The 26,889-nt window shown below is 40.8% G+C and overlaps 1 protein-coding gene across 17 annotated transcripts in view; it reads right to left on the bottom strand.

Moving 5' to 3' along the window:
• The window catches only part of tns1b (tensin 1b), a 239,075-nt gene that overhangs the window by 90,275 nt on the left and 121,911 nt on the right, over positions 1-26,889 (bottom strand). For all 17 annotated transcript variants that reach the window (XM_033617654.2, XM_078174332.1, XM_078174336.1 and 14 more), the window contains one exon: positions 6,088-6,126. In XM_033617654.2, coding sequence (XP_033473545.2) covers positions 6,088-6,126 — 39 coding nt within the window. The remainder of the gene's footprint in view (positions 1-6,087; positions 6,127-26,889) is intronic.

Below are 26,889 nucleotides of genomic sequence, written 5' to 3'. Positions count from 1 at the left end.
ACAAATTCATAATAGAAAGAGCTATAATTGACCTTGTTTGCAGTTCAAAGTGTTCTGTCAACAGTTTTTCAGGCAAGTCTTTTACTATGGTCTATGGGGAAAATGCTTTTTGGGCTGCAGGGGATTTTTTGCTGCAATACCACTAGTGGCCACCGGGAAAGATTGAATGCAAGGCTGAGTGGCTTTTCTAGGCGCCTGGGCTTTATTCAGGCACAATGGTGCTTTGAGCTAGGCATGCTGATGTTAAGCACGTATAACATTTATGTTCACCATTTAGTTATGTGTGTTAGCATGCTAACATTTGCTAATTTGCACTAAACACACTGGAATCTCCTAAGTTTTGGAGAGATTTGCTAAATAAACCAAATTAAAACTTTGACCCGATGATGGCATTACATAAAAGGTGAAGGTATCACCAAAATTATTATAATTCGTCCTTTGGGGGACATGAATCTTGCTGCCAAATATTATTGCAAACTGTCCAAAAGTTGGCAAGACATGTCACTCAAAATTACAAATGCCAACCTCATGGTGGCGCCACAGGAAAAGTCAGGGGGTCACCAAAGTCAAGAGGATTCATCCTCTGGGCCTGTAAATGTTTGTGCTAAATTTCATGGAGACCCATTTAGGGTCCAGATAATTCAAATTGGACCAAGGTGGTTTACCGACATTGCCTTTCCTAGAGCTGTGCTTCTTAACGTACATGGCTAAAAGTTGTTGGTTACCTCAGGGAGTGATTGTTGTCAACACTGACAGATGGTCGGAATCAGCAAACCGCCAGCGTCATACTACTTCGTCTTTGGAACTAACTGTCTCAATTTGCAGCCACAAAAGGTTCTGGTCAGTAAAACATGGGTCATTATAGAGACTTGGGCAGACAACCAAAGCTGTTTTTTTTTTTTTTGCTGACAGTCTCTTTTAGTTAGGCAGAATAGCGAAGGTAAAACTGAAGCTTGGGTGGCACTAAAATATCTCACAGTAATAAGAATCAGCAAGTGCTACTTATTGGAAAAAAGATCTGAAACCACACCAAACTGTAAGGGTTGATGGTTACAAGGAGGAGGATGTTGGCATCTGATAACCGCCACTTACTAAAGTTTGGAAAGCCTGACATAACTAAGCAGGCTGAAGGTGACCACAGCCTGAACTGATGTTTCTTCATACTGTACTTTCTAACACTGGAGGGGGTTAATTACAGCATATGGCATGCAGAGTAGTCCATTATGATGATAGGTCATAGTGAGCAGGACTTGGATTGTTTTGACTCTCTTCATGGAAGAGTATATGTTATGTAACCCGGGTCAGGTGGGAGCAAGCTAGCGGTGCCTCGATTACTATTGGTAACACCACCACCGGGATGTTGTTGCTGCAGAGACGTGGTAGCCACCCTCTGGTGTCCAAACATGCAGCCCCAGTGAGAAGAAGGCTTCATTTTAAGCCACAAAACTCCTTTAAGACTGTTACCTATGTCAGCACCACTAGCTGTGCTGACACTGCTATGCTAGCCAAATTGGCTATTTACACCCGAGTGCTAATAGCATTTTTGGCTACGAATGGGTGCTAATAGCATCTGCCAAAAATGCATTAAAGTGACTTTCTCACTATGTTTTAGACATCAACCATTTGAGAAAATCACTCTGACCCAGCACTTCACTTACTCACTCTATCTTTCCTCCATCTTAGCTGAAGTGGACGCCTTTAGGGAAAAAATGAGCGTGATGTCTAGTCTTTCGAAAAGCACCTTTAGGTCTTATGTAATATTTAAACACTTACTTACTGATAATGCTGGATTATCACACAGTACATATGAGACACTAATGCATGACGCCTGCCTGTTCAATATTTAACATGGTCTTTATAGCCAACTTCGTACATTCCTGTGGAACTTGGATCATGCTGTATATTGTTACAGGATGCCCGGCTGGTGCTTGTATACACAGCGTAATACAGGGCACATCAGGGAAATATGTGTGGCTCTAAACACAGCGCTAATTGGACCACATCTAGACCATCTTTGCCCTGCAGTTACTCATTACTCAGCAATGTCCTGGCCCTGTTCCTCCACTACACAAGACCTATAAAAAAAAGAAGCTGGATGACGTAGGTGTCAGTGGTTTCTGGTTTTCTGAGTCTGTGTGCATATCTGTGCTTGTGGGTGCATGCATACTTTATGTGTGTTTCTGGGGGGCATGTGTTCAGATGCACAGTCTACCTCAACAGAATCCCTAATATCTCTCACCCACTCCCTCCATCCCTTCATCCAGGTTTTGTGTTTGTGCAGAATGAAACCTATTCCTGGCAGAGCTGGCTCCACATGAGGGCACATCTAAGGAATGCTCCCAGCATGCTTTACAGCACGCCATGCACGTCCAAGTGCAGGGGGCTGGTTGGGGGTAGTCACTTCTGTCATCATCGCCGTTGGATGGGATCTTCCGACCACACATCATCAATTACAGTAAATGGGCTGCCAGTTGGCATCACCTTCCCACAGGGGGCTGCTTCCAAATTCACTCTGTAAATTCTGTAGTTTGCAACTAGTGGGTAACTGTATTTGAATCAGGACTAAGAGGCTGCTAATTTCATAATTACAGACATTTTACTTGTACATGCTGGTGCAGTTGAGTCTTGTAACGTGCTAGTGCTTTATTTTTCTCAGTTACATCCACAGAGTGACAACAGACAATTTATCAGATTTTGTGCTGTTCCCTCTGGAGCCACACAACGCTTTACACAACCCTCTGGACATATGCAGTTGTGCTCCCTAACACGTGGGGAACAGACTTTTAGGTGTACAATTGGTGGAATTTTCCTTTAAGTCAACAAGAGGCCATTGAAGTGCCCAGAGATTTGATCATCTACAGTCTGCATCTACAAGGTTGTGTAATACAATCACACCTACTAAACCTACTAAATGGTCCGTGCAATGAATTCAGTCAACAATGTTTGATTTTATCAAGGCAGAAAATATGTTAAGTTGTTTGTAGTTTCAGATCTAGAGTGCAATTGGGATTTGTGAAGCAGTCTACACACACAGTGACTTCTTCGAATGTTGCGATCATTCCCCTCAGCTGCACGTCTGTAAATAGAATTATTTTGTAGTAAACCTTCTAGTCAGTTGTCTGAAGTCTGAAGTCAGTTGTAGTAGGCTGTGCACCCTCATGTCATCTTAACAACAGTCTGAGACAAAAGTAATGAGGTTTTGAAAGTCTTGTGATCTAAGTTTAACTGCTGATCTGGCTTCTGTCATTTGGAACCAGTACGTCATTTATTTTGGTTGGAGAGACTATGCCCTCCTGTTGCTTCCAATTACAAACCAATAACAATCTCAGTATCAAAAAGACATAAAAATGTAAAGAGTTTCATACCTTTAAATTATGTTTACAAAAGATATTAACCTTCATTTTTAAATGTAACTTTTGTTTAGGTAAGGCAATTTAGAAAATTTCTTAAGTAAATAACTAAAATAGTAAAGAGCACCTCTTCGACCAGATAAAACAGGCAGAAAATCAAAAGGCAGAAGTTGTTATTCTTCCTTTGCATGAAAATATCTGATTTTCATTTCATTCTGAATGGAACATTATCATCCGGTAATAGAGCTGTGTATTTTTTTGTAGTTTGTCCCGTCTGAGTGGAATGTCTGGATTCTCAAAAGAACAAAGTTCAATTTTTTTTATCAAACATTTTTCCTGGACTAAGTTAATATATGGTCGATGCTGCAATCAGTCTGCACCTGAGAGGGGCAGTAAATCATATTGGTCTCAGTCTGTGAGCGAAGGAATTCACCAAACATGGGTCTGAGGAGAGCTGACACACACCTCAGCTGGAGTACCGCTGCTGGGAACACTCGCAGGCATGCATGCTCGCACGTCCACTCACAAACAGCATCATCCACTTCCTGTCATACAGATCCACTGCTAGAGGGGTGACAGATATTGTGCACACAAGCAGAATGACTTACTCGTCTATCTACTTTAATAGAAACTGAACACATTACAGCAGGTCCACACCCTAACTCAGCTTTAGAGGCATGAAAGCAACCTGTGTTCAGTCCATATTTATATTATAGCTTATATTTTTCCAGTGGCCATGTTATCCATGTATTTTTAGGCTACCAGACAGCATGAGCACTGTAAGCCTTGAGTCAGTTTTCTTTTTCCTCCACTGTCCTCTGCAGTAAAGGGACACCAACATATGTTTTACACCTCAGCTCATCAGCATTTATGGGAGCAATCAGCACCTTTAATGCCGCCACAAAAGCCTCTGGGAAGACTACTGTTGGCAAGCCAAGATAAGAGAGATAAAATGGAGGGAGATGCCCTGCAGCTTTTATTTTCTTCAGCCTTTTTTCGTTCTATTAAAAGAGATAATTGATGGGGAAGAACCGATTCTGCTTGGGTTTGCAATGACTCACTGCAAACTAAGTCAACTACGCCAAACAACTTCACGAAGAAATATTTTCTTGTATACTGTCAGCCCAGTTGCCAGAGGAAAATGATGGCAACTGGGCTGAACAGTGTGAGATTTTTACAGTACAATAACTTGACTCCGAAATAGCAGGATTTCATACTATCAATGTACACGGTTATTGTTTTGCTAAAACAAGTTTAATTGTTATTTAAACTTGATAGCCATTTTTAATGGAAGTGTAAAAATTCTGACAGACAGTGAGGGAGGAAAGGAGATGTGTACACGCCATTGAGATTCTCCATCCAATTGCTTTTTTTCCCTTTCTAGTACAGTTAATAAGCAATCAATCACTATTCATACTACAGCATATGGTTTTACAGTATACCATTGCAACCCTAGTTGGCATTGTATGTTTCTGCAAACCATAGACACTTTATATTTGTACATTTCATTTGTATCATATCAACATTTTCAAAGTGATGTGGTGTCTGAGCTGACTATAGCGTTACCACAGTGTTGTTTCCACGGATCTGCACATGATAATGTGCAAATTAAACATATCCATAGTGTGCACAAACATGCAATGCCAACATTTATTCTGGCGACTGGGTTGACACTGTCTGACTGCAGATGTGGTCATAGGAAGTGATAATTTTAGATCTACCTACGAAGGTCCTATGCAGTATATTGTGAATACTGTGGTCATACTCAGCTGTACTAAGGATCATCTAATAGCAACTTTGTTGACTGACACTAAAACAAATAGTCAGAGCTGTCAGCAGAGAAGTAGCATTAACAGACTACAGGTTAAATAAGTGAAGTGTGATGTTATGTCATATGGAGGCCAACATCTAGTGTGGGAGGGCAAGTTCTTGTACTCTGTGTTCAATTCAGAGCTCAGGTCCAGAGCAGCCCTTTTACAATGCCCAGAAAGCTTAGTCCATGTGGCTGCACATCTTAAACAGATGTCTTCATGTAGAAAGCATCTAGTGCGAAAGCATCTGCAGAGGATAATAACATGTTCTTGCTTGATCACTGCAGCTTTTATGAAAGAAAAACAAGACATTTCCAGAAATATTTTCTCCGTGAGCGTCAAAAAGTGCAGGGGATATTTGCTTTGGTTTGTCAAGCACCCAAAACCATTTAAACACACAACATAGGAGAAAGAGAGTGAGCAAATGATCTCCAAGTCTAACACCACTTCTAATGCCAATACCAAATAAGGCAACAGAGCAAGCATGTGTTTTTATTGCTCTCGCAAAATCACTTCATACTCAGACTCAGACTCAAACACAGAAAGACGTCATCATGATATAGCAGATTCAAAGACACAGCTTTTTATTTACCTTTCTTATCTAGAGGATTTTTTTGATTTCATGCAACAGCAGCCAATAGATCCAAAACTTTGTAATGCCTTTTTACAGTTTTAGAAGGACAATGGTTAAGTCGACTAAAGTTTGGTTCATTTGTTTAGCCTCAAATCACAAGATTGTCTCAGGGGGCCTCCAGATAATGGTTCATTATGTGCAATAGTAAGTGCCTTGTTAGTGTAGCTGATAGAGGCTGTTACTTTCCAACCCTGTTTGCAATAATTCTGCACCAGGAAGGACCCAATAATGCCTGCTGAGCACGTACAGCATGGAAGCAATTACTGAGACAAAAAAGAAAAGTGTTACTTACCAACTCATAGTTTGTTGCTGGAACACAAGATGAAGACACCTAAAACAAAAATAGAACTGGTCAGTCATATTGCTACTATTTGCAGTGGCATGGACATTATAAACAACAATGGACTTCATATGGTCCTACATTTATTGCATTTAGGTTGGGCTGTATGGCTTCATATCTTGAAAGTGCACCCAACACGATTTAACAAGCCGCCAATGTTGTATTCCATAGGCACATGCAGATGCAAACAAGTATAGCGGGACCGGCTTCATTAGACTTAAAGCTGCACTAATCAATAGTTAAAATTGACATGTATAATGTGAAGAGGTTCACTAATAGCTATGAATCCACTCATCATCACCAGACGGAGCCTTTTTTTCTTTAAATACCTCTTTTAGCTCATTGTTTTGGTTTTACGGCCCACAGCTTTACTGGTTTTGGTTCACTCTCACAACTCTAATCAACCTCATTCACAGCACCAGCTGGCTAATACTTTTAATAAGAAAACTCAGATAAACTAATTGTACACGACCTGCCCAGCACCAAACAACAGACAGAAAGGCTACAGTTAGCTTTCAGTTAGTTTCATCATGATACAATATTCTACCGATACTTTGGACAATGATATGAAGTCTGCACTGATACAATTTTGATCTAATTCAATTAAGGGGTCTATTACTGATATGATATGATATGATATGATATGATGCCAGTAGATATCCTCATTGTCTTCTTCTCAGCTGCTTGCTATTGTCTGCCTGGTACTAGGTCACTAGCACTGTTCGTTTTTTGGAAGGAGATTCACTTGGACAGACAACACGTCAAATATCGTCATTTGGTAAGTGGACTTACACACCTACATATGATGCGCTAGGTACCCTGGTTGCACCTGTTGTAACGTTCTGGGATGCCATGTCAATTTATGCCTGTTCATGCATTGTGTCTTTTCAAAATATCCTTCTGTTTTCAGAGGGACTGTACAGTTTCTGGTTGTTAGATGCATGTAATCTTTTTCAAAATAAACTTAAAACATCGGAAAGCACTCATTTTTAAGTTATGTCCTTGTGCAACAAAAGCATGTGGTTAGGTTTAGAAAAAAACATGATGGTTTGAGTAAACATTTCACACAGGAAGTGAACAGAAGGCTCCTGTGTGAAGGTTCAATGTCTGTTGGACCCCAGCACCACCCCTCCTGCCTTCCCTATTGGAAATTTCCAGCTCCTTATATAACGTTGTTATTCGACAACGTTTCATACTGATGCCATCCAGCGGCATTATACACTGACAGCACTCGGTGGGAGATACCACCGCAAAAGGATCCCTTTTTTTGGCAGGTGTCTGATGCCAAAATCCCTAACCAAGTGGCCGTATTTGACGACTTTGGAATGAGAATGGGTTGGGATGGAAATGTTGACACAGATGTGCCATGGGAATTTTAAAATAAGGATATATCTTTAAGTTGGCAATATGTAGCTATCAACTATGCATTGATAATATTGAATACTGAGTTGATAATATCAGTCAAGGTCAATATATATTTACACCACTGTAAGCAACTAGTGAGTGAACACAGTGGAGCTTTTAGCAGCTAAAGAGACAGATTCTAATTGCTATCAATCAACTGGGTGTGAAAGTAGGTGACTGTTGCTAACATGTTAGCCATATCAACTTTGTAAAGGTGATGTCAGTGTTGTGTTTAGAGCAGCTTGTTGTGCTGCCTCCAAGTGGCCAGAAATCAATGGATGCAGCTTTAAATAAGGCTGTCTGTGATGTTTTTAGTGTGTCAAATGCAGCATTTAAATCAGAAAAGACAATGTTTAGAACTGGCACTGGTGAAGCATTCCCATTGCAATAATGACTACAGAACGCAGCAATGCTATCTGATTTAAAGGACAAAGTAATGACTGTGATAGCATCGCAATAAACTGATTGAAAACCAACTCTCCAACTAGAACTCCGATCCTACATACTGTAAGATATTATTTAAGGAACAGCAGCAGCTTGTCAGTAGTGAGGTTGCTCCAACAGAACTCATGATCTGTCAAGTTGCAGGGCTAATCCGATTACCATCCGACAGTTTCCATAATCATTCTTTGAGCTCGGAGCCAGAGCATGAGGACTGAGGCTGATAAACAGGAAGAATATGATGATAATGGCCTCAAACAGAAGATTCAAATGAAGTGCTTCCAGAAAAAGATGAGCGTCTGATGAGGATGAACACAAACAGGATGTCGCCTCTTGTATTTCCTTCCTGTGCATGTCTGTATAGTGTCCCTTTACTTCTGTTTCACCATCACTCTTCTGATGCTGCACATGGAAAAAAAAAATCCCTACAAACTTAATTTTCACCAGTTAGCCATGTACAGCGTCATCCCCTCTGTGGATAACTGACAACAGAAAACAATACCACAGGACAGCTTTATGATTTCACAAGGCTTTTGATTTGTTTGTTTCCTTCATCCCTCTTTTATTACTATCACAGAACTGTGTCTGTTTTAGCTTTGAAAGATTAGGCCTCAGGGTTATCACAATGATTGACCTCTAAAAGCCCCTTTCATCTTTACTACTTCTCTACCACTCTCCTTATCCAAGACTAATTGTGTCATTGCATGACCACAACCCTTCTGCTCTGATGAGGTCTGCTTTGCGTTACTGTTGAAGGAAGCACATTCCGCACCTGCCCGCAAAAATAAAAAACAGTCTGGCCCTCTTGAATATGTCTTAATGTTTCGCCTATCTGAAACACTTTGTGATTACATTAAACTTTGTTGCAGCTTTACAGAATGTTACTGGGCTGAAATTGGACCATGAGTTACACGATATATTAGCTGACCCTTCTTTTAAATATAATAACGAATAATATATGAAAACAGGTTTAATAAGGATCCTTTTTTTTTCTTTTTAAGAATTCTGACCAAGTCATGTACTGAACAGGACACCTTTTCATAAACTGGCTCAACATTTTTACACTGATATGGATATGTATAACATAAGCTAATACTGCCCTACAGTTTCTAATTCCAACCCCATTCAAGCAACAGTGCCCCCAAAAGCTACTGTAATATGGTAAAAGCATTATTCAACAAGATTAACAATCGACTTTATTCGAAGTGTAGTATATTGGAGTATCCACCAGTAGTGGATGCTTCCAAATCAAACTACATGGTGCCCTGGATGACAGCCATTGCAATGTTAGAATGGCTGACTAGATTCACATAGTTGAGGATGTGTGAGTCGCCTTGGGTCATTAAAATCTCTTTTAGAGCTGTTAGCCCATCTGGAATACAGGAATGTTAACTCTAAACAGGAAATGACCTTTATCAGATTACATGCTTTAGTCCCTTTTAGTGGCAGAAGCAGCTGATACACTGATATGAAAAAAGGCAGCTCCTGATTTTAGGACCTCCTCCAACATGCTGGCTGTTAGTACCTTCTCATACAAGCTTGTGAGATGAAAAATACGACATCTCCAAGGTGATGCCATATTAGTGGCAAAAGTGAGGCGAAAGGAAGTATCCTGTTACATATTTCATGGGATCAAAATGTTCCTCTGTGACTGCTGTTTGTCACAGTTACCCAACACGTTGTGTGTATCGACAGCCTACTTGAATGATGGCATCCTGGTGGAATGTGTCTCTGTTTTTGAGAATTTCGTCTGGCATGGTGTAGTGTGTCTGGAGTTTACAGGATACTGTATCTCCGTCTGGCACGTCCACTACAAGTTATTCTAACCCTCCCACAACCCCCCTCCATTCCCCCAAACCCCCTTCCTGCTCCACCATCCTTATCACTCCATGCATGACGACATGCCGTTCTTCTCCCAGAGGCCCTGCTCCTTGGGGTGCGCCTCTTTCTGCCCTGACTTCTTGGGCCTGGTCAGTGTTTACACCTGACGCTGCCTCTGCCCTGCAAGCTGTTAACAGCCAGTCCACCTGCAGTCTGAAGTCATTTGGGACATTGGTATGCACGTTAGTAGCCAAGTTCAGCCAAGTGTTTGGATGTTCCTGTTTAAACGTTTGAACGTGTAAACATAATGGTTTTAAGAAATCTGAAAATAGTCTTGATTTTGAGAATCCCTGAGAGAAAACTGCAGTATGTTGTTAAGTGAGTCTGTGCACTAAAGTCCATCAATAGATCCCCCCACACAGGTGTTTTCACTTTGGTACACTGGTCAGAGTTCCTTTCAGGACTGTGTGGGCACGTGCACACAGTGATTGATTGACACATCCCTTATACTATTGTTAGTTTTGGTCTGCCTGTGGGGGTAGGACAACTTAAACATCCTGGATTTTGGTGACCCCATGTCATTTCCAACAGAGCTCTGCTAAGCTTTAACCCAAGCAGAGGCCTAATATACCAATACCAACGAGCCAATATAATAAGCCTTAATATCAGAAAGTGCTGCTCAAATTCTAAATATAACCTTCAACTATATATTTCCTAATACAGTCCAAACTGACATGTGATCAACCCTAAGAGCCTTTTTTCCTTCAGAAACTACCACGAAGTTGCTGTTTGATCAAGTATTCAACCTCTGTATTTCTGCTCAGTGGTCAACATTACATGTGCTGTAAGTGGCTGTGAGATAGTGTGAAGATGTACGAGTGTGAAGCAATTCTGAAAAAAAAGGCATCTTGTACGTGTTTAATCAACTTCCTTGGAAGGTGTAAAGAACTGTTGCAGAATTTAGTGCAGGAAGTGGGGGGCAAAAAGGTAGTCTGACATCACTAGACCAAATCACAAATGTGAATTAGTCTGGAACCTCTCAGTCCATTTTTGATTCCCAAAGGGCAATATCAACAGGTTATCAACATGTGCTGTAGCCCTGAGTGACGATGGCCAATCACAGCGCAGTAGGGTGGGAATTGCTGTGAGAGTGAGTGGGATAAAATGAGCACCTGAGCAATGGAAAAATGTGAACAGACTACAGCGTGCAGAGATGAGCTGGAGTACTTTGAGTTGGTACACTAAACTTTTTCCACATCCAACTGCAAGTACAGCAAACACATATTTCTTCAAGAAAAGCTTTAAATATTGTTGATTGTTCTTCTTTCAGCAAAAATATGCCGTCCAGATCGTTCAATACTGATGCACAGGGGTTTAAACAGAAAGTTCCACATCACACAGCCATCTTGGTTGTTTTTTAAAAATGTCTCAACAGCGCTCTTCTTTACAGTGTCTTACTCAAACAAGCCCATATTGGATAAACTGTTGTGACTGAGTCAACACGTCTCAAGCTGTTTGAAATCTGTCTAAAGTGAAGGGGGACCAGACACATCTGCCAGAGTAAATAAACCATGAGGTCACTGATAAGTCTGTGTCTGGATTAACATCCCACATTGCAAACCTGGACCAACACTGCGATCAACCAGTCAATATGGCAGTGACAGTCCTGGATCAACACTAGCACTGCAATCTGGCAAAAGAAAAACTGTTTTGAATAGGTTGCGAATAAGGAAGGAGGAAGTGCAAATCACAGGTCTCTGCAATGGAAAAATGATATTATCCTTACTCTTTAGTGTTAATGAACAACATTCTAGCCTATTAGCTTGCTTACCTACTTAGCAAGCTAAGTCTCTAACCCTGCAGTAGCTCATAACGATTTTGTTCAGTGTTACTGAGGATTTTGCTCAACTGTACTAACTTCAATTTGGAAAACACAGCTTCGCTCTGAGGAAGCACATAGGAATTTTGAAAAGTACAGCAGCAGCACACTGATGATGTCATAGGGCTGTGACTGGTTGATTGCAACGTTGAATGTTGATCCAGGAGCATGTCCTACTTTGCTCTATCATGTCATGTGCAAAGCAAAGAAGTCCGGCAATAATTGGTTCTGACCCTGGTTTTGCCATACCACTTTAACTTTAACTTTAACCTTATCTGGAAACAGTGTGTTGACCAATCAAATATGTGCAAGCACCCAAACCAGGTAGAATATTTGTAGCACTGTGCTAGGCTGCTTTCCCTTTGCATATGATGAGGTAGCGGAGAAAATGACTGCGGTTAAAATCGTAAAAATTCTTTCTCAAAGAATCAAAGTGGACATCTTGGTTTATAAATTCATCTTCTAGTTGTACCTTGTAGCAACAAGCCCATACCAGTACAGCTCCAGAGCTGATTTGTTTTAATTCTGTTGTCAACATGAAGGCACATTTTAGCCAAATTAATGGGTAAAATGAACACTTCTTTGACTGGGCAACCTTTCATTCAAAGATTCAGCCGTCAGATAGACTGGTACGTCTCATACATTGTGAGGAATTAATGTGAAATCTAATCATGAAATGTGATTTTGTAGTGACACTGTGCCAGAAGACAAGGGGGCAAAACATAACACAAAGAGCCACTTCATGAACAAGTCTCCTCTCCAAACATCAAAGAGGCTATGGCATCTGACATTTGGTTAAATGTCATGTCTAATAAAATGTATAAGTTTTATTTGTGCTAAACAGAGTCAATTATGTTTGAGATGACATCAGTGACAAGCTAGCCAATGTCGCCAGAGTAATAAAACCTCTGATGTAAAGGTCAGACTGAGTGGGTAGGTAGTCTGCCCACAACAGAATAGCTCACATTCTCACTCATGCTAAGTAGTTGCCTCTTAACTTGGCACTGAAGTGAAACTTTGCAGTGTGGTAAGACAGTCACGGCCGAGATCTCCCAGAAACCACAGGGAATGTTTATCTAAAGGCAGGTGAGCACTTAGACGCATGTGGCTGCAGCTCAAACAGTGGGAAACCACTATGATAAAAATACTACTGACAAAAAAAGAACCTTATCTGAAAACTATGTTCACATCATATATGTTTGTTGATGTTGGCATTTTGCTCAAAGCAAAACTGTTGTAAAGTTCAGCCTCACAGTGCTGCTAGCATGGCTGTAGATCCATAGTCTTGTGTCTTTGCATCCTTCAAGAGTAAGTTAATTAAAAGGATGAGTTCAGATCTATCTTACTCACATGCCATATGTAAGAATATTTTCAAGCTATCACAAGACAAGATCAGAACGTGCCACTAGCCTAGAGCGGTACGTAAATGTGTATTTTTACATCTGAATCAAGCAGAGGGTTGAAGCGATGTAACCAAAAGCCTCTGAATCCCATTTGAAAACCTACACAAAGCCTTTGTCCATGCTCTGTGGTGCGTGGGGAGGAAGCCTGGTGAGTGAGTGTGTGTTGATGCTATCGGGAATATTCAAATGAGTGTAATATAATAAAGAATAATTGTGTTGTTGCATTCCGTACATGCTTGTGTTAACAGCATTAAACAAGGGCACATTTCCTGCAGGCAAAAGTTCATGTCATACGTCTCTGGTTTGTAGGACAGGGTTCACATGTAGTCAGCTTCCTGCTAGCTACTGACACACTCCAGACACAGTCTTGTTATGTAACTGATGTCGGTCTCCCAGGTCTGAATATGTTAATGACCTCGCTAATGACGTGACCAGAGCAGAGCATTGAATAAATGATGAATTGAGTCATTATTTGGGTAAACAAGCTGCAGTAAGATCTCCGTAATGCTTATGTCCATAAATCTAAATCTTAATGTAGGAAAAATCAAACAGCAGAGTGATAAATTGTGGCAGAGAAAAGCACATTCCAGCTTCACTCCGAGGAGTGAAATGATTGCCACGCAGGTTAGCTTGTTTCCAGCGTGGAAAAGAGCGTGGGGCAGTGCACTGCAGCTATAGAAACTTTCCCCGGCCCTCTGTGCTGGCATATAAACACACGGCTGCCCTGAGTGCTTTTATGTTTATCCAGCTCCTTGCATCTGGCACATCCCAGCAGAACTATTCAGTGTGCAAATTCAATTTGCGAGCCATAACCAGTAACAGAAGGCTTTTCTGCCGCCGTGATGGTGGAGTGTGCCAGAGTGCTGGTCCGTATGGACTTATTGGGACGTTATCAAAGCATAGAGGAATGATGGGCGAGCTCTGGTCCAAGTGCCCATGCCTTATCACATTGTGTTTTTCTGCTTCTCCATCTATAATCATTGAGTTGTAACATTTTTCACGCGTCTACTGTATGTACACTGAATAAGTATTTACTTGTATCTCTGTCTACACTCTTTTTGTCTGTCTGCATCTCTACATCTTTTTTTCCCTCTCTTCTGTCGGTCTCTGTCTCTTTGAAAATGATGGCCTCTTTTTTTCCTTCAGGAATGTTCTCAGATTTATTAAGTGGATTGGACTGCAGGACATGTATAAGTCTGAACATCAGTCTCCCAACACTGTTCATTGTCTCAGTGCCCCTGATTTATGTTTCAAAGCATAACAAACACTTCAGGAATGGCAGGACATATATGTTTGTAACCTTTTCATACTGCATCCTTGTGCATAAGTATTATAAGTATACTGAATTAAATCAGGTGTTTCACAGCTCTGTTCGTATCTCTATGTAAAGTAATGCACCAGAATCCATACATACCCCACATACTCATGAGCCAGTAGTTTGTGCAAAACCCACGTATTTCAGGAAGGCTGTGATAACATGATCAATGCGCTGATGGGAGTAAAGAAGGAAGTAGTCTGAATAAGGAGGCAGGTTGGGGTGGTGGACAGGTACAGTGTCAAGCACTTTTAGCGAGTACCGATTCATATTAAATCTGTGCCAGATTTCAGTACCTAAGCCGGGTTCAGATAGGAGGAGAGAGCACAGCTAAGCACCTCAAAGCCGGAAAGCTGCCCACAAAACTCAGTGGCTGGCCTCCAGGCTTAAAGGGGACCTATTTACAATTTTCCTTATTTTCTGGAATACATATACAGTACAGGCCAAAAGTTTGGACACACCTTCTCATTCAATGCGTTTTCTTTATTTTCATGACTATTTACATTGTAGATTCTCACTGAAGGCATCAAAACTATGAATGAACACATGTGGAGTTATGTACTTAACAAAAAAAGGTGAAATAACTGAAAACATGTTTTATATTCTAGTTTCTTCAAAATAGCCACCCTTTGCTCTGATTACTGCTTTGCACACTCTTGGCATTCTCTCCATGAGCTTCAAGAGGTAGTCACCTGAAATGGTTTTCCAACAGTTTTGAAGGAGTTCCCAGAGGTGTTTAGCACTTGTTGGCCCCTTTGCCTTCACTCTGCGGTCCAGCTCACCCCAAACCATCTCGATTGGGTTCAGGTCCGGTGACTGTGGAGGCCAGGTCATCTGCCGCAGCACTCCATCACTCTCCTTCTTGGTCAAATAGCCCTTACACAGCCTGGAGGTGTGTTTGGGGTCATTGTCCTGTTGAAAAATAAATGATCGTCCAACTAAACGCAAACCGGATGGGATGGCATGTCGCTGCAGGATGCTGTGGTAGCCATGCTGGTTCAGTGTGCCTTCAATTTTGAATAAATCCTCAACAGTGTCACCAGCAAAACACTCCCACACCATCACGCCTCCTCCTCCATGCTTCACAGTGGGAACCAGGCATGTGGAATCCATCCGTTCACCTTTTCTGCGTCTCACAAAGACACGGCGGTTGGAACCAAAGATCTCAAATTTGGACTCATCAGACCAAAGCACAGATTTCCACTGGTCTAATGTCCATTCCTTGTGTTTCTTGGCCCAAACAAATCTCTTCTGCTTGTTGCCTTAGCAGTGGTTTCCTAGCAGCTATTTGACCATGAAGGCCTGATTGGCGCAGTCTCCTCTTAACAGTTGTTCTAGAGATGGGTCTGCTGCTAGAACTCTGTGTGGCATTCATCTGGTCTCTGATCTGAGCTGCTGTTAACTTGCCATTTCTGAGGCTGGTGACTCGGATGAACTTATCCTCAGAAGCAGAGGTGACTCTTGGTCTTCCTTTCCTGGGTCGGTCCTCATGTGTGCCAGTTTCGTTGTAGCGCTTGATGGTTTTTGCGACTCCACTTGGGGACACATTTAAAGTTTTTGCAATTTTCCGGACTGACTGACCTTCATTTCTTAAAGTAATGATGGCCACTCGTTTTTCTTTAGTTAGCTGATTGGTTCTTGCCATAATATGAATTTTAACAGTTGTCCAATAGGGCTGTCGGCTGTGTATTAACCTGACTTCTGCACAACACAACTGATGGTCCCAACCCCATTGATAAAGCAAGAAATTCCACTAATTAACCCTGATAAGGCACACCTGTGAAGTGGAAACCATTTCAGGTGACTACCTCTTGAAGCTCATCGAGAGAATGCCAAGAGTGTGCAAAGCAGTAATCAGAGCAAAGGGTGGCTATTTTGAAGAAACTAGAATATAATAAATATGTTTTCAGTTATTTCACCTTTTTTTGTTAAGTACATAACTCCACACGTGTTCATTCATAGTTTTGATGCCTTCAGTGAGAATCTACAATGTAAATAGTCATGAAAATAAAGAAAACGCATTGAATGAGAAGGTGTGTCCAAACTTTTGGCCTGTACTGTATATAATGTCATAATGTCAAATGTTCATATTAAACCTGGCCAGAGTTTCAAATAATGGGGTAAACATATGTAATTTGTAATTTCTGTGAGCAAAAACCTAAGGCTTCATACTGCTATGTTGTTCCCAACTGTTTTTCCTACTCTTGCGACAAGCTGATGTCAGCTCGTGATGGATGTCTTTATGTGGTCATCTGCTCAAAGGCATGTTAGTGCAAGTGTTTACATTACATAGGCTACATTGCTACATGCTAGTTACATGCTAATGTCAGGGAAACATGCAAACTTGCTGGGAACAAGCAGACAGACAGACAGGCAGACAGACAGACAGACAGAGAGTTAGCTCTACAGTCCGTGTGATCAGAAAGGAGCAGTGAAGCTGAATTGCAACTCTCAGGCCTGAAATGTGTACGTACTGTGAATGAAAGCGTCATGGAACAAGTTTGTGTGTGTGTGTGTGTGTGTGTGTGTGTAGGTGTACTGTTTAAAGATTACAACAAACGTCACTGCAGTGGCAAATAACCAGAGATAAAGCTGTGACAGATCAAATAAACATAATAAAGAGGACATACAGTACTTAATGTTATTCTGCTCGAATAGCTAGAGCCCCAGAGGGTTTCTGACGGCCTCTGTATGTCCCTGCCATGTTTCTTCTCCACGGCCGGGACTCAAAGTGGCCTTCTGCCGACCGGAGCGCCTGTTCATTCTCACCCCGTCTTTGTTGGACAAGACTGACGGCATGGAGAGGGGAGAAGCTACGGCTTGTTTCTTTTGTTCCAAAGTTACAGCAGGGGTCACGTTCCCTTCCCAGGCTCTTTCAGCTAAAAGCCGGTATTTACCAGCACGCTAATTTACACATTTAGCATGGCTCTCACTGTCTGGCATCAGGCCAAGTGGTGGAGGGAGAAGGGGGGGGCGAGAGGAGAAGGCAGCCATGAAGAATTAGGGTTAAGGGGAGTGTACACTCTTTGGTATTCGTAGTAAAAGTCCCTTGCTTCAAGAGCTGGTAGTTTTCCCAGTCATACAAGGTTGCCATCTCCAGTGCTATTTTTGATGGGAAGCAACCCAATTTAAGTTTTCACTGCCAATCCAATTTCAAGTCATTCCGCACTGAACCATCTCTTTGACATTTTGGGAAAAGTGCTTGGTTGCCGTCTCACCCAGAGACAGATGAGAAGATCAATATCTATCTCATCTGTGTACGTACAGTACTGAGAAATGTCTTGGAGGGGTTTTGCGTAGCGTAACTCAAAAACAAGAAGCAGGGGAAAACTTTAGGCTCTGTCAAAAGTGAATCATAGTCTTTCAGCATCTCCCCATTTTGTATCTTAGTGACACTGTTAAGATGAAAACATTTTTCCACATGATGTCATTGGACATCTGCTCATGTGCAGGAAATGTAACTGTAGGAACCAGGGTAAAGACATGCACACAGAGCCACAGAACAAGTCAGACAGGAGAGACTGGATGGAAAAGGGTTGTCGTTATGAATATACACCAAAGTAAATGGGATATATCAGGGGGAAAAGTTAAAGATCCTTTCATGATATGTATCAGGACATATAGTGTTAAAAAAAAAAATACATATTTGTGTCTGACATAGTTTTTCCTTTTAAGATGTTTTTCAAACTCTTACAGTTCCATCTACCTCTCCCTAATTGAAAGGTCCAGAACTTAAAATTTGCAAATAATCATTTCAAAAGTTGAACTGCTGGACAGAGGGTGTCTCCTACTGCAATGAAAAGTTTATTGCAGCTTCAAGTTTTCACATCATACTTATGTAAGTTCAACACGTTCTCATCCCAACTTGTCAAACCACAGCTTTGTCAGTAGATCTCCACGTCAAAATATGACGTGCTAGGTACCCTCATATCAGTTTTGGACGTTCAGCGATATAGGCTCATTACGTGCATGGTGTCTTTTTAAAATACACTTCAATTTTACCAGGAAATGTGCAGTTTCTGCTCATTACATGCATACAGTCTTTGTTCAAAATATACTTAGCATTATGGGGCGTCGGTGACTTAGTGGTAGAGCAGGTGCCCCATGAACAAGGCTGTTGCCGCAGCGGCCCAGGTTCGATTCCAGCCTGTGGCCCTTTGTTGCATGTCTCTCCCTCTCTCTCTCCCCCTTTAACACTTCACTACCCTATCAACTAAAGGCAAAAAATGGCCCATAAAAATATCTTATAAAATATATATATATATATATATATATATATATATATATATATATATATATATATATATACTTAGCATTAGGGATTCACAATATTGGATTTTTTGCCGATATCCGATATGCTGATATGTAAGAACTTGCCTTACCGATAACCGACACCGATATCGATATATTCACTTTTTTCCCCACCTAATTTTAGTGATCATGCATGCTCTTATTGTGATGGCCCACCAGCAGATGGAGGTTTCACACGGGAAACAAACAGTGGGCTCCTGGGTAAAAGTCTCCCCTCCCACCCAACCTATACAGACTTGTCTCACTTTTTATACTGCGGTAGTTTCCAGAAACATTACCTCCTTCAGCAGATAACTGTGAAAACTCTGCACATACATTATTCTGCTCAGTGAAACTCAGACAGCACAGTGAAGTAACAACATGCAAAACTCATTTTTGATTGGAGGCAGGAGACTTAACAGGGGACCTGTTATGCTTTTCCTTATTTTATTTTTCACTGGGAGCAAAAACCTCAGGCTTCAGACCCTTCTCAATTTCATATGTTTTTTTTTTACTCTCGAAACAAGCTAATGACAGCTCACAATGATTTCTTTATATGGGCATCTGCTCCAGGCACAATACTTTAAGTTTTTACATTATGTCACCTACGCTGCTACATGTAGCTACATGCTGACATTAGGGAAATTTTTCCACAATTTTGGATAATATTGCTGTGGGAACTCCAGTACAACACAGACAGAAAGAGAAAAATAAAGAGTTTTTTGAACATTAAAGCATGCAAACATGTTCTAGAGAAACCTAAAGTACAGGAAGGAACCTAAATATTAGCATATTAGGTTCCCTTTAAAGTTCAGTCTACCCTTAAACCACAAGATTGACTACCAAGTCAGAAACTATTTCCAAAAAATTATTGAAAATGTTGATGTATGCCTTCCATTGTACCCTTAAGTACACCAAAAGATAACCACATAATATGATATCATGGTTATTACAGTTATTGTGGTAACTGTGCACACTAATATTTAACATGGTAGAGTGCAGGATTTGCCACAGTCTTAAAGCACAATCTTATATCAGGGTAATATGCTCGAGGACAGATAAATGAGATGGGATGGAGTTGACAAAAACAATGTCCCCACAAGGTCCATTTAGTAGCTTTTGGGCTTTCAATACTGGAAGCTTGTACTGTAATAGCATCTGTCTTTCTAGGCTATATTGACACTGTATGAGTGCCTCAGTCTTGGAAAGTTGTTGTCAGGAGGGAAATTGGACAAGCTGAGGCGAGCATGTGCTGAGAGTCAACCATGCTGGCATTTAGCACACTACAACAAGATGAGCTATGAACTTATAACTCTGGCAAAAGGCCCTGAGGAGGAAAGGAAATGTATGTTAACATGCAAGGATCTTAGATGCAACTGCCACACTAACTCACCCTCACACCTACACACTTTGCTGTATCTAATGACAGATGGATGGGAGGGTTTGGGTTTCAACTTTATTCTGGCCAAGTCTCTCCCTGTCTTTCTCATCCTCTCTTTCTCTTCTGCCTCTGCACAAAATTGTTATCCTAATGCACACAACATAAAAAATGATAATTGTTGAAGATTTGAGAATAAACTTTGAGGTTCACTTAACTTTTTTGACTTTAATTTGGAATTGAAATCTACTGACAAAATACTGATACATTCTCTTAATCACCTTAACCTGACTCTTGCAAGAATCTATTACATCTGCACAAATATGACTAATAAATGTTATTAATATGTCTCGGGAGGCAAAATCAACATTGCTATTAGCAAGTCATTAAAAAGCTCCGCAAAATTATCAAGGCCATTAAATTCTGACTGCCAGCTTTCACACAGCGATTAAAATCCACCTTTTTTGAATGTTATCAGCCCATTTAATCGCTATTATCAGAAGTCATCACTACCATTACAATGTTTCAGATGAAGCAAGCTGCACCTGCGAGTAGGCCAGCAGATGCATACCCAACATGGTGAAACAGTCACAGTTTTGTTCAGGCATCAAAAATATCTGTTTAGGTTTAGGAAAAGATTATGGTTTGGGTTAAAAGAAGGACGTTTGTTATGTAACTTCAGTTATGTGTGTAAATCAACTTATGCTACGTGCCATAAGTTTAATATATTATTTAAGTTATCTTATGTACATAAGTTGAAATAAGTCAACGCTGACATCTGGTTTCACACAAGACATGAACAACAGTCTTCTGGGTCAAAGTCCTGTGTTTGTTTGGCCCATCCAGCCTCCAAAACTCTTCCCTTCACGGACTTTTTCACTCTTTAAACTACATTACCTGACTTTTTCCTTAGTTCATGTCATATTTACCACAGCTACTACAGTAGAGGTCACTGCCTGACAACAGGGAAATAGCTAAGGTAGTGTAGAGCCATACTCAAATCTATCCTCCTGATGACAACTGATGACAGCCATTCAGTGGGCTAATAACATTTGAAGCAGGTGGTTAAAACAGTCCTCACGTCTTCTTTTACTGTAGAAATATCCAGCATAGCAACCATGCTGCTATGGGCATCTTGAATATCACCAAAAACACATAAAGTTAGTGAAAATGAAGTGCAAAAAATTACTGAGGTGAAATAATAAATTGTACATTTTAAAATCAGAACAGTAAGAAGAGACATATTAATACTGTGTATACATGCTGTTTATGGCCACACAAACATTTCCTCATCTTTTAGCACACCAGTCCTCAAGTCTCAGCCGCCTGGAGAGTTTCAGGAACCTGGCACCGATGTTTCCTGCCTTTCTGTTCAAGACCAAGCCCCCTTCCCCATCAATCAGCCATGAAAAACAAACAACAACATGAGGGCTTTCTGGCAAAACCAAGGAACCAGGTCTGCTTTCTATAAACATTCCTCAGAGAGACATGAAGGCTTGATAAGAACAAAAAAAAAAAAGAAAAAAAAAAAGAAAACAACTTCTTCACCCTCCCAGTCAACTGCTGGAACATACACACAGGGCACATATTTCACATAGTGTTCACATGGGTGCTCAGTTATATGGAATCAAACTGCACTTTCCCCCAGTTTTTACAAGTTTTTACAATAATTGATTTAACTGAATGTGAATAAAAGACAACTAATTTCACGCTTTGTCCATGACCTTGCCAGAAAATATAAATTCTTCACAATCTTACAATCATTGTATTGGGTAACATCGTAATTATGAAGATTTATTGTAAAAAGATTGTACTTGTGCAGGTTAATACTATTTTTCAAAAGATCAAAAAAGGGAGTTTTAATTCGTAACATTTCCCATGAAAAACAACACGCCCATCCTCATCTGTAGACTGGATTTACTGGAAGCAACATGGGGATAAGGAGTTAAGGGAACGAGAGTTCAGAAATGGTTGTTAAGGGTATTACGTCAAGGTTATAAAAATAGGAAATTCAATGATGAAAAACAGTTTAAACCAGTTAGTTTAGAAAACCTTAGTAAATAAACGGGGTGGCAAAGGCCCCCAAACCACTCTTTCCACCCTGGTGGCTGTACCACTGCTTTTCAATAACGTCTAATGCAAGTTGATGCCTTTAGAGCACAGTCAGATTCCCCAAATCTGCTGTAAATCTTACAAGAAGCCGTATGCAGTGATGTAATATGTGACCACTGAGGTTCAAAGCGACAGCATCTTGTCAAAGTCCATTAGGTTCACGTCAAAGTATTAAAGTCAGCAAGTAAATCCAGAGTTATGACAGGAACTGACTAGTGCAGTGTTGGAGGTGAATTCTTAAAAAATGACATCATGAACCCCTGCCTCTCTTATGCCCTCTGAACAAACACAATGAAAGAAAGCCAAACTGGAACTGGGTTTGAAACCATGAAACTAAAACATTTTGGTTCTCTTTCTACTAGGGATAGACTAGCTCTTCCCCAAACTATTCAGAGGGTAAAACATCCAGTCAAACCATCCTTCAAACCAATTACAACTATCCTAAATCTTGGAATTAAAAATAAACTGGAAAGTACAGTATCTTATACCTCTTTCAAACCAATGACCAGGGTTGGACTGGGGATTGTCTGATCAGGGTTCAACCCTTCTTTTGTCAATTCAAACCAAGCCAGCCAACATGAGTTAATCCTTGGTCATGGCAATTCAGATATGACCTGGCTGACCCTGAAACAATGCATAACAATTACCTTACGTGCTGGAAATGGGTGGGGGGGGGTTGCAAATCATATTTGGAATAAATGTAACATTAGCTGAAAATATTCCTGCTGCCATCACACTGTTTGTTTATGGGTTGCGTCGACCTGTGACCGTGCGCCCTCATTTGCAACTAATGACATAATTTGTCCTGCCCTGGTTGCAAGTGACCATGCTGGTGTGCTACCCTGGTCTGACCCACCTCAATCAGGCAGTCCACACCGGTCAATCCCTTCAAACACAAAATCAAATGCTCATTCAACCCTGGTTGAGCCCTCAATGTGACAGCGGTACAAGTAAACAGTTGACAATGTAACCATAAATCTTGTACTGTTGAGTACCAAATCCTATACCCCTCTGGGTTCCATAGGGAAAAGGGTTGCAAGGGAACTTCTACTCTGTAGCTTCCAAAGCAAAGATTCATGTCCATCTGACTCAAAGCTTCACCAGTTGGAGGGGCACTGATGTTAAACAGAGACTAAAGTTTAACCAGAATAAGGCTACACCTAATTCTAACTCTCCACCAATGCACAACATCCAAGCCAATGCATCAGAGGGCATCGGGGCAACAAAAGCTATTAAAATCTATAGATCTGCAAATTCAAAACTCTCCACATGGCTCTAACATAACAAAACTTCAGCTGAGTTTCATTGAAGGCGCCACATTCAATAAACATCATGTTGCTTTGAAGCCAAAAAAAGGTCTTTGTTTGTAAGATGGAGCCCTGCAAGGGTCAAATAAGGCCACCTACCTCCAAGTATATGATGCTATGTCTATTACAGCTACAACATGTGATAGCCATTGGTTTGGGTAGTGTGGCAACTGATCAGGTAGCCATCTCGGTGTTGTCACAGCAAATAGGGAACAATGTCATTTGGTGATCAAAAATGTAAAGCCCCTTGTCAAACTAAGAAGCCATGCCAAACACTAGGAACATTCCCTACCCCCCCCTTCTTTCTCATTCCTCAACTAAGAAAATGCAAACGCAAACGCTGCACAAGACAGGGCCATTATACCAGGCTTTAAGCTTGATTGCATGGAGTTATTTAAAAGATTAGCTGTCATTAAATGTTTCACTATAATGTTCCTCTTTTAGGGGTATTATGAGAAGTTCCTCTATTTAAGGGGTATTAGACTGTGAGGGTCTGCAGAAAGCTTTGGTCTGAGTATGCTGGCACCAGTTATCACTGAAGGACAAATGAGGAGAAACGATGATTGTGGGCAAGTGGTTTCATTTAGAGTTGAGCTTTTCTTGAGAGGAAACCAACAAAGTCATTATAACTTTCTACGCAAAACGTCTAAAACACAAACCTGATTTGATGCACAAGTTTGTTGAAACACCAGCTTGAGTTGTGGCAGAAAATAAAAACCAAACAATCAATCTGAAAACATTACATGAGCTCTAAGTGAATGAATGAGGCATGATTTGGTCCAAGTTGGTGGGCTTTGTCGTGTCTTAGAGGTACTGAGCTGTTACAGCCTCAAAGCAGTAAATTCTAAGGGGGTCCACTGTTCATTTTAACTGCAACATTAGTCTCCGGATATGTTCCCTCATACACTCTTTAAACGCCTTCCTCTGGGCCTATGACAGCAGTTTCTCATATGTGCCAGACGACCTGCTAAGTAACTACCATAAGTGAAACATTATATGACGCCCTTGAAAAACGTGACGCTTTAACTGTGCCTTCATTGGATACTATTAATCATACTAAAAGCCCAACTGTAAGGCATGATGCTTTGGAACAGCTATAGATTATTTATGTTGCTAATGTATTGCAGGACCACAGTACGTGCCAACATTTCATCCAAAGGACAAAGGATACAAATATATACATGTTACAGTTCTGCAGAGCATTTTGTGAGGATAAAACAAATCAGCAGTATAAGATAATTTGTATTACACTAGGCTGGATATGTATCAAACCATGTATTTATTTAGCCAATGCTATATGCAAACTTTGTACTTGAGCATAACATTGAGTAAAACTATGTCTCACTTGCTCATATTTCAATGTACTTTTAAGCTCCTAAATCAATGGCCAAGTTTTCTTTCTATCCACTTTCTATCCATCCATCCATCTTTAAATGAATTGGGAGAAGAGAAAAGAGGAACCCAGCAAATTTTACAAACTGAATAAAGGAAATAAAGGCTTGGCTTAGACACTCGTCCAGCTATCCTTCTCGTGGTTTATGTGGTGATGTGATTTGAAACAAGGCGTCCAGTCTTATAACAGGAGTTTTTAAGACAGACATTTATCAAACACAAGTCCTTTCATAGTAACAGTGGTCTGTATCAATGAGAAAACGGATAAAAACAAACATAAATGCTCTCTTTTACAATACATAGTAATGCAAGAGGTTACGCTGTGTCTGCAAGGACTGAAACACACACCCAGACACACACACACACCAAGGAAGGATTACCTCAGCAGAGAAGCATGAGAATTCATGCTGGTGGTTTTATATGGTCCACGGACCACTGCCTTATCCCTAATCCCAGAATCTCACACACACAGATGTAGTCACTCAACACACACCTTTCCGAACTGCCCATCCGTTCCTCTGTGCCCGTCCTGGCTGCGTGTGCAGTTGTGTGTGTCTGTGGTTAGGCATCTATCATGAGCTGCCTAAAGGAGGGACAGGGGGTTGACTAGAGCACTGTTTCCCTGGCAGATGGTAATGATGAAAAATGTATTCTCTGAAATCCAGTCCTGTGCGGGCTCCCTGCCAGTGGATGTACACTATTCCCACACAACCAGGAGTCATGGGCTGTCCATGCAGGACAGTGCTGTGTTACATTCATGTTTGACAAGGAAAGCTTCCAAGGAATGTGTGGGTCACAATCATACAAGTGACAACAAATCTGATGTCAAATATTGCACATTACAGCATATAAAAGTGTATTAATCAATACTTTTATACAAACAATGGATCAAATGACTGTGTGAGATGTGAAAGTCACAAGTGTTGATGAACCCACACAGAACTGTCACACAACACTGCAGTTCACCTTAACTTTATAGAATGATTTTGCTTCTTTTAGACAAAAACTGTCTTGCACAGGGGTCCTGTTATAAAATCTAGTTTTAAGATGTCAGTTATTTTAGTTTATATTGTGCTCACGTGATGCATATTCTTAAACAAAGTGGTATTTAATCCAGTTACTACAAAACAACCCCAGTACAGGATTACTGGTTGGCTTCTGGATCTCTGGGCATAAAATTAAGCTGCCATGTACAATGTAGTCTGCAGTGCACACTGTACCTGATAGGAACTTGGAAGTCACAGAATACATACACAATGCACAGAGAGCTGGAGGTGTACAGCAGCAAACAGCCATGTAACAGATTTGAGTAGCCTGGTACAAGACTGCTCCACTGGGCTGGGTATTATTTTAAAAATTACAATATCAGTACCAATACCAGTATTCTTAAAGCAATACAGATACCAACAGAGTATTTCATTTGATACCTTTTTTCCTACAGTATGTCATTACCCATCATGTAGGCATTCAGTTGCGTAAAATGTCACCAGATATAGCTATACTTTAAGTTTTAGTGGCATCTCGGCATGCTGAATTTCCAGCTCCTTCAAATTCACCATGCTCGACTTCACCACAACACAGACTGTATGGGCTGTAGCAGCTGCCGTAGTGGGCCAATCACATGTCACATTAAAACAAAGAACGCTTGCAATGACTGGCTGCGAGCAAAACCATTTTTTTCTAAAACTGGGTAGAAACAGGATCAAATGCAGGTATCATTTGACTGGAGAAGTTTACTACCTGGTACTGGCTTATTTCAGTTGATACCTTAAAGGTATCGAGTACTGATACCCAGCCCTACCTCTATAACATCACAGGGATGATATCGGCAACAACCAACATGGTCTGCATTCAGCTGCCATTGTGTTTGAACATCTCCATTGAACTACAGTACATTAATTTATCTACTAGGGTCATATTTTAACTACTAAACACAACTAAGACTTATCTAACATATAATAAGCTGTTGGCAGCACTACATCCTCCTACACAAATAAGAATGCATTAAGAAT

This window comes from Epinephelus lanceolatus, chromosome 14 (assembly GCF_041903045.1).
Source record: "Epinephelus lanceolatus isolate andai-2023 chromosome 14, ASM4190304v1, whole genome shotgun sequence".
NCBI classification, from domain to species: domain Eukaryota; kingdom Metazoa; phylum Chordata; class Actinopteri; order Perciformes; family Serranidae; genus Epinephelus; species Epinephelus lanceolatus.
The sequence above is the reverse complement of the archived record's forward strand: the minus strand, read 5'-3'. Positions and strand labels throughout refer to the sequence as shown.